Source organism: Trichosurus vulpecula, chromosome 1 (genome assembly GCF_011100635.1).
Source record: "Trichosurus vulpecula isolate mTriVul1 chromosome 1, mTriVul1.pri, whole genome shotgun sequence".
In the NCBI taxonomy this organism is placed as follows: domain Eukaryota; kingdom Metazoa; phylum Chordata; class Mammalia; order Diprotodontia; family Phalangeridae; genus Trichosurus; species Trichosurus vulpecula.
Window position 1 is genome coordinate 70,429,331 of NC_050573.1, and position 14,922 is coordinate 70,444,252.

The 14,922-nt window shown below is 47.5% G+C and overlaps 1 protein-coding gene and 1 non-coding gene across 5 annotated transcripts in view; both read right to left on the minus strand.

The window, feature by feature from the left end:
- DPP9 (dipeptidyl peptidase 9) overlaps positions 1-12,463 on the minus strand; it is a 52,478-nt gene extending 40,015 nt beyond the window's left edge. Inside the window, exons 1-2 of one of the 4 annotated variants that reach the window (XR_005010248.1) lie at positions 12,252-12,444; positions 8,446-8,535 (exon numbers count right to left, since the gene is read on the minus strand). Coding sequence is in view for 3 of the 4 variants with exons in the window: in XM_036757079.1 (XP_036612974.1) it covers positions 8,446-8,501 (56 nt within the window). In the remaining variant the exon portion in view is untranslated. Of the gene's footprint in view, positions 1-8,445; positions 8,536-12,052; positions 12,070-12,251 lie in introns of those variants that run through there. The other 3 variants (XM_036757079.1, XM_036757085.1, XM_036757095.1) reach the window with 3 other exon arrangements.
- Positions 12,464-12,871: 408 nt separating this feature from the next.
- Positions 12,872-12,944, minus strand: TRNAV-CAC. The gene has a single exon. It is a non-coding gene; the product is annotated as a tRNA-Val (tRNA).
- Between the last annotated feature and the right edge of the window lie 1,978 nt (positions 12,945-14,922).

Sequence of the window (14,922 nt, forward strand, 5' to 3'; positions counted from 1 at the left end):
ACCCAGACAACAATTTACACAATAACAACCACATTGTAAAGACAAACAACTCTGAGTAACTGAAGAACTCTGATCAATGCAACAGTCAGCCACGATTCTAAAGAATCAATGAAGAAGCATTGAACCCACCTCTTGACAAAGAAGTGATAGGTCAAGGTGCAGAATAAGAGATACATTTCTGGACATGCTCCACGCAAAGATTTATTTTGTTTGTCTATACAAATTTGTTAAAATGGGATGTTTTTTCTTTTTCAGTTGGGAGGGAGGTAGTGATAGGATTGTCCCCTTTACCCCCCATAAAAAGAGCATCAGTGAAGCATTTTTTAAAAATGCATAGAAGAGAACAGAAAGGAGGCCAAGAAGAAACAGACAGGCAGGACAACTTTGAAAGTTACATGTTGAATTTGTTATATACTTAGAGGGAAAAGCACGCTGGACAGGGTGATTTGCAATTTTCCATGCAATTCTTTCTCATCTCTTTTACATATGGAAATGCTTGTCTTGTTGGGGTTCAGAATTTATTTTAAATTAAATTTAAAAATAAAATTTAAGGAGGGAGAAATCAGTTTCAGCTGAGGTAGGAAGGGATGTGGGGGACAGAGGCTTCACTAAGAAAGCAGCATCTGAGCTGGGCCTCAAAAGAAAAGCCAGCAGCAGTGAGGAAGAAGCGTGATCCCAACTTGTGGACACAGGAGAAGGGAAGACAGTCATTCTGTTGGTTGAAATATAGAGCAGATGAAAGGAGGTTAATAAAATGATGCTGGAAAAAGAGGTTGGAACTAAACTTCAGAGAGTTTTAAAGTCAGACTAAGAATGGATTTTGTCCTCCTGGCAGTAGGGAGCCAATGAAGGTTTTTCGACAAGGGGAGGGGCATGGGTAGACCCCATGCATTGGCAAGGTTATTTTCACAGTCACAGAATCTTAGAGTGGAAAAGACCCTTGAGGGCATCTGGTCCAGCTGGTCCCTACAGTATGAATCACCTCTAGGCCGCCACCACCAAGTGGGCATCCAGCCTCTGCTTGAACATCTCCAAAAATGAATGGGAAATTCCCACCCCCACAAAGTAGCCTAGTCCATTTTCTAGGGGCCTTTCTTGTCCAAATAGTCCTCCTTATGCTGAACCAAAAACATACTCCTCTGTACTGCCCCTTCATTGCTCCTCGTTCTGGGTAAACTGGGTCATTCACAGCAGTGTTTGGACTGACTTTTAAACAAATATTTGTCTGCCCAGGGCAGCAGTGCACTGCTGACTGAGAAGGGTAAGAATGAAGAGAAGGAAGATGCTTTACTCTCCAAGGGGAGTGTCATGGCCAAAGCATGTGGTAGCAGCAGTGTGACAGCTAACCCCTGGGTACATGGAAGCTACAGCTGCTCCCCTAGGTGGGAGGAAGAGTGGGGTGTCCACTGAAGCAACAGCATGCTGAGTTACTGCCTCAGCCTGCTTTACTAGCTCTTACTGAACATTTTCCTGTAACCCTAAACACCTACAGAGAGCCACCAGGGCCACTTTTTAGAGGGCGAGGTGTCACCTGCAAGGTATTATGCCAATGTCAAAGGTATGGAGGTCATAGCTTGATTCTGAATTCTATGACTCCATTTACTACTAGGCAGAGCCCAGGAAGGTTCTGTGCAGTTCAGTGAGAGCACAGAGGGAGATGAAAATAATCTCACTGTCCCTCTTTCCTCTACCTGCTACTTGCTCAGAAAGCACACTTTGGATTTTTCAGTTCCTCTGGGAGAACAGCTTCTATTGCTGAAGTCAGTGTTCATTTGCAAGGAAGAACATTTGGAGCTAGGAAAGCATATACCACCTTGAACCTGTTGACCACTATTATATGCCCGGCAAGACAAGAGCAAAGGGTTTTTAAGATAAATAAGAAGCAGGGGCAGCTAGGTGGCGCAGTGAGTAAAGCACCAGCCCTGGAGTCGGGAGGACCTGAGTTCAAATCCAGCCTCAGACACTTGACACTTACTAGCTGTGTGACCTTGGGCAAGTCACTTAACCCCAATTGCCCTGCCTTCCCTCCCCCAAAAGCAAAAAAAAAAAAAAAAAAAGATAAATAAGAAGCAGACCTTTGTTGGTCACCACCACATTTAATTTTTGGAGCTTCCATTTGTAAGAGCTTTGACTTAAATATACAGCAAGGAAGTGTTTCCCATTTAAAGGGGAACTTGTCTGGACTGGAACTCTCACAATTACTCTCATTTGGCTGTGAGTTTCTCATCACCAGAGGGTAGACAACTGCTTGGCTACGTTTCCCAACCAACCAGTCAATAGCAAATTTTTACCAATATATACATCACCAAAAGTCCTTCCTTCTTCAAATGGCCTTTCTCCTGCTACCATGCTCATGTCATCCCCATCCTCTGCTATTCCAACATCCATGCTGTTCTAAGCTGTCACACCCAAGGTGTGGGGTATGATATGGTCTGGATTGGACAGGCAGGCGGCAAGTCGGACACTCTGGTCTACACTTGCTATTCTCACTTCCAAACTTCCCACTCACTTCTCAATTCCTTACAGTCTGGTTTCTGACCCCACCACTCACCTGAAAGGGTTTCCCTCAAGGTTCCCGAAGGTCTCAACTGCTAAATCCAGGGCTTTGCTCAGTCCTCTGCAGATTCTGACACTGTTGACCACCCTCTCCCTCCTAGATTCCATGACATTGCTCTCCAGGTGTCTCTGCCTACTGTCTGTCTGATCATCCAATCTCAGAGTTCCAGTGCAAAGTTATTCAGCACTTGCTCCCCATGCCTCATTGGCATGAGGGCTGCTCAGAGTTCTGCCCTGGGCATTCTTTTCTCACTCTACACCCTCGCTCTTACAGATTTCTTCAGCTCCCGTGGGTTCAAATAACTTCTTCATGCAGATGACTTCCAAATCTCTAGTCACAGACCTGTAGACACACCTCCTTCAGTCCATCACCAACGGCCTCCTTGATAAACTCTTTCAAGCTTGTCATCCCCTCCAACCCCCATCCAACCCACCCCTCCTCTAAACATCCCTCAGGCCTCAGCACACCATCATCCTTGCAGTCACCCAGGTCTGTGACCTAGATTCTCTCGTCCTAGACTCTCCCGTCCCTCACCTCCCATATCTGATCAGGTGCCAAATCTTACTGATTTTACTTCTATGACATCTTTCGCATCTGTTTCCTTCTCTCCATTCACCTAGCTACCACCCTAGCAGAACAGTAAAGAATAAGTGGACAGCATGCTAGTCCTGAAGTCAGGAAAACAGTGGTTCAAATCCCACTTCTGACTTCTGCTTCCATGACAACTCTAAGTCCCTCATCCTCTCTGGGCCTCAATTTGCTCATCTGGAAAGTGAGGCTGCCAGTTGTGGGACTCAAAGATAATGTACATCAAGTGTACACTTACAAACTAGAGTTGTAAATGTCAGATAGTATTATTAGCTCAGGCCTTCATCAACTCTGGCCTAGACTACGGTAACAACCCCACAATCGGCCTCCTTGCTTATAGTCTCTCCCTTCTTCAGTCAATTCTCCAAAAGCCCAAAATAATCTTCTTAAGGCACAGGTCTGACCATGTTCTTCCCTTTTCAAAACTCTTCAATGCCTCTCTACCTCCTAAGGCTAGCGGACCAATGCACTGGTCTGGCATTGAAAGCCTTTTCCCAACCTGCCTCCCACTAGCCTTCCAGCCATATTTCATACCCCTCTTCAGTCAAACTAGATGACTAGCTGTTTCTCAAAGTTGAAGCCCCATCTCCCACTTCCATGTATCTGCTCAAGACATTCCCCAAATTTGTCATGTATTCTCTATTTATCCCTATGTCTCAGAATGTCTTTGAGATTTCCTTCAGGTGCCACCTGAAAGCTCCATGAAGCCTTCTCTCACTCCCCACCCAGGTCCTTGATTCTGCTTGTCTGTGTACATCTACAGCTTCCTTTCCACTGCTGCCTCCCAAAAGAGTGAAAGCTCTTTAATGGCAAAGCATGCCCATTAGAGTGCTTTGAGAGTAGCCAGTGCTTAATGCCCATCAAGTTGAATTAAAAGGGATTGAACCTACTGCCTTGGGTTTAAAATCCTGTATTCTTTCCACTAAACCATACAGCACCCATTTCTTTCTGTGGGTCTTCGGATCACAGGATCATAGAGTCAGGGCTAGAAGGAAGTCTGGATGCCACTAAGTCCAACCCCTCATTTTATAGATGAGGAAACTGAGGTGACTGACCCAGACTCAGAGCTCATGAGCACCCAGCACTCGGGCTACTGTGCTGGCTCCATTCTGCAAGCAAGCCCCTCCACCCCTGACCCTGTGGCACAGCACTGCTCCGGGTCACTTCCCTGTCTATCATCACCTCTCGTCAGCTCCCATTTTCTAAAGAGGGATGGAGCAGGGGAGGAACACGGAGGCAGGGAAGGATTTCTCACAGACTTGGATATCCTAGTTTACTGATGAAGCACGTAAAAAGACCACATCACATTTGTACTGAGCAGTATGATCATGGAGCACTTTCACAAACGTTATCTCATTTGAGTTTCATGCCACCCTCGGAAGAGCCACAAAGCAGGAATTACTGTCGCTATTTTACAGAGGCAGAAACTCAGGCCAAAGCAGGGGAAGTCCAACCCAAGGCAACAAGCACTTATTAAGTGCCTACTATATACAAGGCACTGTACTTGGGCCTGGGGGTACAAATACAAAATAAAAAAGCTCCCAACCTCAAGGAGCTTACATTCCACTAGAAGCTATCCAATATAATCAGTCAACAAACATTTATTAAACACCTACTAGGTGCTAAGTGCTGGGGATACAAAGAAAGGCAAAAAATAGCCCCTGTCCTCAGAAGCTCTCAATCTAATGAGGGAAGTAACATGTACAAAGAAGCTCTAGACAGGATAAATAGGAAATAAGAGGAAAGCCACTAGCACTAAGGTGGAATGGAAAAGGCTCCCTGTAGAAGGTGAGATCTTAGCTGGGACTTGAAGGAAGCCAGAGAAGCCAGGAGGAGGAGATGAAGGTATAGCATATAAACAGATAAGCACATAAAACAATTTCAAGACAGTGATAACAAGGGGATGAGGAAAGGTTTTCTGAGGATGTCAGCATATAAGCTGAGCCTTGAAGGAAACTAAGGATTTTAAGAAGCAGAAGGACAGATGGAGTGAATTCTAGAACAAGGGGAAGAGGTCTGTGTAAAGCCCAGAAGTGAGAGATGGAACGCCATGTATGAAGAACAGCAAGAAGGCCAGTCCGGCTGGACCGAAGAATATGTGAGGTCATTTGTAAGGCTGGAAAGGTAGGCTGGTGTCAGGTTGTGAAGAGCTTTAAATGCCCAGAGAAATTTATATTTGATCCTAGAGGTAAGAACACATGGATGACCAAGGAGAGATGATGTCTTATCTGCCTCTACCACAGACATAGGATTAAAGCAAGAGGCAGGAAAGTCTCTGATCTTATTCCCACTTCTTATTCCCTTGTTTTGGCAAGAGCTTCAGAAAGAAGCAACACAGGAACACCGAACAGAAGCACCCTTAGGGATTGACTGGTCTAATTCTACAGGTGAGGAAACCAAGGCCCCCTAAAGTAAATGGTTTGCCTAAGGTCCCAATTAGGTAGTGAACAGCAGAACCAAGGCTGGAACTCATACCTCATATCGTGTTGCCCTGGCACATGTGTCAAGAAGTGCCCATCTGGCTACCCCGGGCTTACCCTCTACTTCTAGCTGGACTTCAGTACTCTCCAAGAATTAGCCCCTGACAGCCTCTCTAGCCCCAGTCTCAGTCACAAATATAGAAGAACAACATCAGCGACTCTCAAAAACCAAGCCTAGACTCCATCCTCTAGATACATTGACTAAAAAGCCACAAGCTCAAGCATAGGAGGCAAAAAGAGAGAAAATACTTTTGAGTCAGACGTCTGCAGATGGAACATGGAACGAAACCACAGTCAAGAAGACAACGGAGAATGTGATGAGACATCTGGCAAAACTTCCAGGAACCTTCAAAGATGATGCCAGATGTCCCAGCCAGCCAGCCCTGCTCTCCCATCCAGGCAAGAGTCGGTCTGGCAAAGCAACATATCCCTTGCCTTCCAAAACGCAAAAGACTTTTTTTTAAAGTCACCCACTACCTACTGGGAATACAGCAGGAAGTTGAGACAGGTAAGTGAACAACTGTACCTTTAAGAACAGGTCTATAATAGCTTCTCTCCACGCCCATCCCCATGAAGCCTACTTAGCTCACAATTTGGAGAGTTTGCACAGCTTGAGAAATTCAAGAAGACTGGGGCAAACTAATGTACAATTCCACCTACGCATTCTTTCTGCCAATCAGGGTAGCGCCTTCAAAGGTGGTGATGTCATCGAACAAACAACCACACACCACTCAAGAAAGTAATTTCCAAGGCTAGGTCAGATTTCAGTGCCCTCGGTCTATCTGGGTCCTTTGATAACTCAACTTTCGCCTATTTGAGCATCCACTCAACTTCCAGAGCTTCCTTTTAAAGAGCAAAGGTGACCCAGGTACGTGAGCTAAGAAGACATCTAGATGATTATCACTGGCTATAACCCACTGAACACTCAGTCCACAGCAGAGGAAGAAGGGAGGGAGATTGAAGTCCAGCAGGGCATTCATTATCTTCCTGGGTGTGCGAAGTATTATCCAGCCTCAGAATTCTAGAAAGGAGGGAGGAGGGTGTCTGGCAATGGAATTCCAAAAGGAGAGTCCCAGGAACAAAGGTCCATGGCTGCAGATTACACCAGGCCCAAGATGGGCTCAGCATCCCTAGGGAAATCTTTCCTTTATCTCTACCAACAAAAGCTGTTCCTCTGCTCCTTCCACCTAATTTAGTCCTCAGAAATGGTTTTTAGCCTATAATGATAATGATACATAAAAATGATACATATTTAAATTAAGACGAGACCAATCAACATCTCCAGCTATCACAATCCTGCAAAAGTATCTATACCAGGAACCCATCTAGTCTTTGCATCGACCAACGAGATAATCCTTTTCATTTTTTAAGGACCAGGATTGTGACTGGTCTTTTTGGGAAGAAGGAACTCCAAGTGATGAAACTCCTTCTCTCAATGCAGATTTATAGCTCCTCTGCAAGTAAGTCTTAGAAAATTGCCTGGGACACTACCAGAAGGGGGGGTTGCAGGAGAGCGAGACGAGAACCCAGGTCTTCTTGCCTTTGTGACCCGTCCTTTTATCTATTCAGCAGCGATGCCTCTAAGCATTTTTCCCCCAAAACCATTTCCTCCAGCTCCAGCACTGGCAGAGGCTGGGAAAGGACTCCCCATACATCACAAACCAAGTCTCTCCCTCCTCCCCTCCTTCCCAATGAATCTGCAGATGGGCTTCAATGAAATAGGAAGCAGCCAGATTCTCACAGATCTCAATCAAGAGCTGAGCAGTACTAACAGAAAGCACAAAAGGGTGTGGAGTCAGAAGACTGGGCTTTGAACCCTGGTTCTGCCTGTGGGTAACTCAGTTTCCTCACCTGAAATATGAAGGGATTGGGCTAGATGCTCTCTAAGGTTCCTCCTAGCTCTCAGAGTTTGGATCCTATGACTGACTGGTACCAAATGCTTCAACAGGCTGATAATAGCAAACACTTTTGGGCACAAAGCAGAGCTCCATGGGGCAACATTCCCCCCAAAGCTCAGTGGGTTTGCTAAGCACTGGTGGGGTGAGGTTAAGAATTGGAATTGTGGAATGTTCCGCCACTCTGGCAGCCTCAGCACCCAGTATAAATGTACAAGATACTCCATACATAGTGTCTTATACACAACAGGTACATCGTAATTTTTTCCTGAACTGAATGCAATTTGCCATGAAAAGTTCTGGGCCAGTCTAATGGAGACAGCCAGTGAGGACCAATAACAAACTCCCCACCTAACCCCCCCACCCAGGTGTAATTCAACAGGCATTTTTTAAGGACCTCCTGGGTACCAGGGATGCAACCACAAAGTGTCACAGTCCTGACCTCTCAGAACTCACAAGCTACTTGGGCTGGGCCAGGTAAGAGGCACAGGAACACAGGCATACAGATTGAGGCCTGGCAGGACCTCAGGGGCCACCTAGTCCAAATCCCCTCATTTGAGGCAGAACGAGGCCAGTGGAGCAGCAAGGCAGGCCAAGCAGCAAAGATGGGGGTAACACAATGGGACCATGGGCATGCCCAGCTGGCCTCTTTCTCCCTTTTTACTCTGTTGTCTCCAATCCTCGGGTATATTTTGATATTTTCACCATCTGATCCAGCAAAAGGAGCCCTGTACTGGGAATCAGAAGACCCATGTTCTGACCCCAGGTCCACCACCCCCTAAAGCATATGACTATGAGCAATTTCCTTTTCTCTAGGGGTCTCTTCATCTGTACAATAGGGGGAGAGGAGTAAGAATGAGATGGTTCCCCAGATCCCTTCCAGCTTTGACCATCAGTGAAATTCACAGACAAAGAGCCAAGTTACCTTCTCCAACTTCCAGTGGTCTTGCTTTCCAGGCGCAACCTCTTTACCTTCCGCATTAACTACTCAGCAGGCTTCTGGCAGGATGGGAACCTAGAAAAGAAAGAGGCCAGATGTCAGGGGGATGACAATACCAGCAATGGCACCTAGAACTCCTCCATGTCTTTGTCTTCAGGCACTCATTTGGGTCTATTCAGGCCAATTTCTGAGGCAGTGCAACTCTGAAAGACTCTATGCCTGAAACACTATAAAACTCTGCCAAAACAAGTACGCCCCACAGAAGATAAGCATCTTTTCTCCGTGCAGTTTTCCCAGCCTCACATAACTCTGGGGTAGCAGTTAAGTGAGTAGCCCTTTCTTGGGATAAGGGAGAAACAAGGCTACCTGATATAGGCAGAATCAAAGCAAAGGACACATCCCATTGTCACAAAACCATTGCAGAGTTTAACATTTCTGGAGCCTAGAGAAGTCAAGAGTGAGGAAAACACCCCAGAATGCATCTCGTCCAACCTGTACCACCTTTGCAACAGTTTCCAAAGAGGCAGTTCAGCCTCTGGAGAGCTCCAGGGAGGAAGAAACCTGTGTCCCCTGAGGCAGCCCAGCTCATTTTGGAGCAGTTTTCTTTGTTACGAAGTTTTCTCTTATGCAAGTCAACACTATCTTCTCTGTAACTTGCCCTCACTGGTCCCAGTGGCAGAATTCCAAGGGGACAAACCTAAGATCAGAGCATAGTCTCAGCCATGGTACCTACCACCTATATGTTCAGGAAGAGAAAGCACAAGAAGCACAAGGGAAGGAATAAACAAGGTTGCTCCTTTAAAATGCTGCTTTCATATAAAAACTCTTCTGAGGCAAAGGAATTAGAGTGGTGGACACAGCAATGGATCTGGAGTCAGAGTCCTTAGGAGTTTGAATCCTGGCTGTGTTGTTTATGATGGGTCGACAGAATGCCAGGCCTAAAATCAGGAAGACTCCTCTTCCTGAGTTCAAATCTGGCCTCAGACACTTACCATCTGTGTGACCCTGGGCAAGTCACTTAACCCTGTCTGCCTCAGTTCCTCAAAAGCTGGAGAAAGAGAAAATCCCAAATAGGGTCACCAAGAATCAGACATGACTGAAAATGCCTGAACACTACAATCTGCTGCTTCCTAAATGAACAAATCACAACCTTTCTGGGCCTCAATTTAAAAAAAATGAACTCTATAACATTCTCTTTCAATTCAAGACGATGAAAGTACTTATTAAGTACTTATGTGCAAGGTTCTGGGGATACGATGACAGAATAAAGAGCATGTCTTCATGGAGCTTACAACAATAACTTTATGTAACACTTTTAGATTTGCAAAGCACTTTACATACACTATCTCATGACACAGATAAGTACACAAGTGATTATCTGGGAAGTAAACAGAGACTTCCAGTTTTAAATCCTATGAACCATTCCAAATCACCCAAAGAAGCCATGGAGGCAGAGAGTGCATATGCAAACTTCCCTTGCTATTGAGTGCCCAAATAATTCCAACACCACTGATCTTCTAAAGCATCTAAATATCTTCCATTCCAACTACAACCAGGGGCCCCAGACGTGATTCAATAAATCTGTCAATAACTGGGCAGACTTGACAGCAGAGATGAGCTATCTGATCTCCTCCCTGGGGAATTCTCTGTATTCCTGGAGCTTTATGTGTTATTTCCCACCTGAAAAACTCTTCCAACTCTGAGTAGTACTTGTGGCTCACTGCCCTTCCCTCCAGTTCAACTTGGAGATGACAGTCTTGATTTACCCAGAAGTCACTCCAGGGATTTGGCAAACTTCTCCAAACTCACTACAGAATGAAAGACTTGTGATATTTAAACTTTAGCCTCGGCTCCTAAAAAGTCTTTGTAATGGGTGACTATGCCACAGTCCAAGTAAGATGTCAATGAGCGGCTGGCAGAGGGCTGGCTAGGACCAGCAAAGCCACCAAAGAGATGCTGGGGGATAGGAAAGATGAAAATCCTACAGCAACTAAGAATAGAAAAGTGACCCTCCCATCTAGAACTTGAAGGTGCAGTTTCTTTATAAAATAAAGAGATTAGATGATCTCTAAAACCCTTCTAAGCTCTAAGTTGTAACATCATAATAGGATCATAGATCTAGAGCTGGAAGGGAACCCAGAAGCTATCCAGTCCAACCCCCTCATTATACAAATGAGAAATTTTGAGGTCCAGATAGGTTAAGCTCAAGGTCATATATGAAGTAAGAATCCAAGGCAGGATATGAATTCAGATATTTGACTTCAAGGGAAGCTAGGTGGCACCATGAGTAGAGTTCTGGGCCTGGAGTGAGGAAGACTCATCATCCTGAGTTCAAATCCAGCCTCAGAAACCTACTAGCTGTGTGACCCTAGCCAAGTCACTTAACCTGGTTTGCCTCAGCTCATCTGGAGAAGGGAACCAAAACCACTCCAGTATCTTTCCCAAGAAAACCTGAAGAGTTAGACATGACTGAAGAACTACTTTGACTTCAGAGTAGGTGCTTTTTCCACTATATCACACTGCCTAGGGGCAGACAGATAGTACAGTGGTTAGAGTGCTGTGCCTGGAGTCAGGAAGACTCATCTTCCTGTGTGCAAATCTAGCCTCAGACACATAGCTGTGTGACCCTGGGCAAGTCATTTAACTGTTTGCCTCAGTTTCCTCATCTGGAAAATGAGCTGGAGAACAAAACAGCAAACTGCTCCAGTATCTTTACCAAGAAAATCCACGACTGAGCAACAACTTCACTTTTTCCATTATACCACATTCCCCCTCCCCCAAATCTTTTTAACTATGGAAGAGAGACAGGGAAAGATGAAGGCTTCGCGTGTGTTTTAGAAGGTTAAGAGGGAACCTGCTGTAAGGTCATCCCTGGAAGGGCTAGAGAGAGCACTGAAGAAAAGAGAAACTGAAAGGAAGACCCAGCCCCACAACATTAAACAGCCAGAGGGAGGAAGGCAAGAAGGCTTCCTAGCGCTGTAGTGGTCTGAGAAGGCGGCGGAGGCGGCGCATCGGTGTCTAAGCAGGGAGGCTCAACAACGGTGATGATGGTGGTGATAACAGCTGCCATTCAGAGAGCTCTTGATCTCAACTGGTCTTTACAACAATCCTGGGAGGCAAGGGCTCTTACGGTCCCCGTTCTAAGGAGGAGGAAACAAGAGCCCGGAGGGTTTAAGGGATTTTGCCCAGAGTCCCACGGCCAGATGGAGCCGGGAGGCAGGGGCAGGCCCTGGAAAAAAGAATGGGGACAAGAAGAAGAAAGGTGTGAAGGAGACAGGGAGGGAGGAGGAAGGTATCTGAGGGAAAGGATACTGGGAGGGTCAGAGAGGAGAGCTGTCATCCACGGGGAAGGGGGGCAAATTCACCGGTGGGATCTAGGGAGACTGCTACGGAGAGGTCAGACATTCACGCGGGGCGGGGGGGAGGGGAGACACATGGGAGCGTGACACATACGGAGATAGAGACACACACACACACAGGGAGGGGTCGTCCATCCCGGGGTGACTCAGAGGGAGAGGATCACCCACAGTCAGGGAAGGGCCTTACATAGAGGGGCGGGGGGGGGGGGCTCATATACCGAGGGGACACGCACACGGGCGGGGGGCGCCTTACACCCTGGAGGCCCACTGTGGGGGAGGGAGGGGGACACAGACAAGCCAGGTCCGGTCCAGGAAGGAAGGGGAGGCAGACACTCCCCGAGGGGAGGCCGGACCGGGCCGGCCCAGGCGGGAAGGGGAAGGGGAGGGGAAGGGTGCGGAAGGGAGGGGAGGTGGGGCCGGTCAGCTCCTCACCGCGGCGGGGCGGGGTCGGGGTCTCGGGCTCCAAATCGGGCTCCGGTTGGGGCTGGGGGGGGCGGCCTGGCGGCTCGTCACTCACACCCGCGGCTTCATGGCCCCGGCGAGCGGCCCCGGAAACGGCCGCGGAGGGCGGAGAGGGGAAGGTGGCGGACACGGGGAAACCCGGCGGCTCCAGACCTTTCACCCGGAAGTAGATCCTTCGAAGCGAGGGCATGGACCCCGGAGGGAGGGAAGACGGCACAGCCGCCCGGATGTGACTCGTGTAGTCCAGGGGGAGGAGCGAGAAGGAAAAAGAAGGAGCCAATTGGGTGATTCTCGGCAAGAGACAGAAGGGCATTAGCCACAGAGCCGCTGACTCGAGGACTACGGGGCGGGACGTCTTGTGGAATGCTGATGGGGGATTGGTTATCTTGGCTGTCTTACGAGCCTGCGGGCGGTTCGATCCCCAGCTGAGGCACGCCTTTTCCTTCTTATCTCAAATAAAATAGTGAGCAGTGGAATCCGTGACCCTCTTGTTAATTTATTAGAGTAATGTTATTGTAACAAAAAAGTTTTTGAAAGCATATTTTAGATATCAGCTCAACGCTCTACTTGCCCCCTCCCCCAAAACAAAGTGTTTCCGCCCGGGATCGAACCGAGGACCTTTCGCGTGTGAGGCGAACGTGATAACCGCTACACTACGGAAACCGATGCTTGAATGCTTTTCAGAAAATCCTAGAGATGGGGAGTGCGCCCCCGCAGGATTGGCCAATGCTTCTGAAGGAGTTTGCCCCTCCCTTTGTCCCTCTCCGTGTTCCAATCAGAGGACACCTGTGCACCTAGCCCCTCCCCCAGCAGTGCACACACGCGGAGTGAGGAGCCGGGAGACCTGTGTGCCAAACCTTGGTACACACACACACACGCGCGCGCACACACACACACTCTCTCTCTCTCTCTCTCTCTCTCTCTCTCTCTCTCTCTCTCTCTCTCTCTCTCTCTCTCTCTCTCTCCCTCTCCCTCTCCCTCTCCCCCTCCCCCTCCCCCTCCCCCTCCCTCCCTCCCTCTCTCTCTCTCTCTCTCTCTCTCTCTCTCTCTCTCTCTCTCTCTCTCTCTCTCTCTCTCTCTCTCTCCCTCTCTCCCTCTCTCTCTCCCTCATATGAAATGGGGAACCATGGACTGTGTGCCTGTAATACAAGGAAAATTAGGAACCCCTGAGTAACCTCTAGTTACTGACAAGCACCCCCAGAAAGAATGGACTCAGATATCTTTGGCGTTTAGCAAACCCCCTGGGACTCCATGACTCCACCAAGGAATCTCAATAGATAGGACCATCCCACTGAAGGATAACCTGGCAGACCCTTTCTAGCAGATATCCCTGGGGCTCCGTGGCTCCACCAAGGAATGTAAATGAGATTATCCCACTGGTACGATAACCTGACTGAATCTTTTGATCAGCCAGGACCTTTGTTCCTGTTTCCCTGCCCTGTACCCCCACATATCCTATATAAGCCAAGCCATCACCCCAAAACATGGCCATCGATTTGTGGTGCCGTACCCCAATGGCCACTGGCTAATAAATTCTCCACTTAAAACTTGTACTCTGTGGTGTGTCTCGCTCACTTCTGGTACAACATTTTGGAGGCCCCAGCGAGATGAGGCGGTATTTCATGTTACCACCCTGGAGACACACAAAGAATTCCAGACCTCAACAGGGAGTCTCTGCCCCCATCCACCTTCTCTCACTTCAGAGGGCCGGCCCCTGGGGATTTCTTTTCCTAGGACTCTGATGTGGAGTGATGGTCTTGGAGAATGGGCTCTTTGCTGACCTGTCCCTTTTCAGCCTACAGAGAATTCTGGTTTTCAGACCTCTAGAGGTAAGGTTTTTCTGGTTTGGTTTCTGGTTTGGGGCTAGCCATTTGGGTCTTTGTTGTCATGATAAACCCTGACGAGGCTGTGGTAGGGGGGCTGGAACGCCACCCTCCCTATTGGGGTGTGGGAAGATTGGGGTGTTTTCCTTGAAGAGGAAACCTGTTTTATTTTCTTTCCTCTGAGGGGACCTGCTTAGCCCCAGTTAACTCATGCCATTGGTTATCTGTTTTGTGTTGGGTGTGGGAAGATTGGGGTGTTTTCCTTGAAGAGGAAACCTGGTTTATTTTCTTTCCTCTGAGGGGACCTGCTTAGCCCCAGTTAACTCATGCTATTGGTTATCTGTTTTGTGTTAGGGTGTGGGAAGATTGGGGTGTTTTCCTTGAAGAGGGAACTTGGTTTATTTTCTTTCCTCTGAGGGGACCTGTTTAGCCTCCAGTTAACTCATGCTAATGGTTCTCTGTTTTGTGTTGAGGTGTGAGAGAGGTTGGGGGTCGTATCTTTGAGGAGGAAATCTTTCCTCTGAGGGGACCTGTTTAGCCTCCAATTTGATCCACGCCGTGTTTTTTGTTACGTTTTGAGTTTGTCTCTGTTTGTGTGTCTATGTCAAAATTGTGAAATGTCTATGTTTTGTTAAAAATCTGAAATGCAGGCAGCCAGAGATTTCAGGCTGCAACTAGGGAAACAAAGACTCTTTCCCCTTGTGGTTCTATGTATGGTTGACCTGGAATCACAACGGAAAAAGGGTTAAAATTTTGGCAAATTCTGGGTTTTAAATTGTTAGAAAGTTTGGAAATTGGTTAGTTGAATTTGGGAAGAA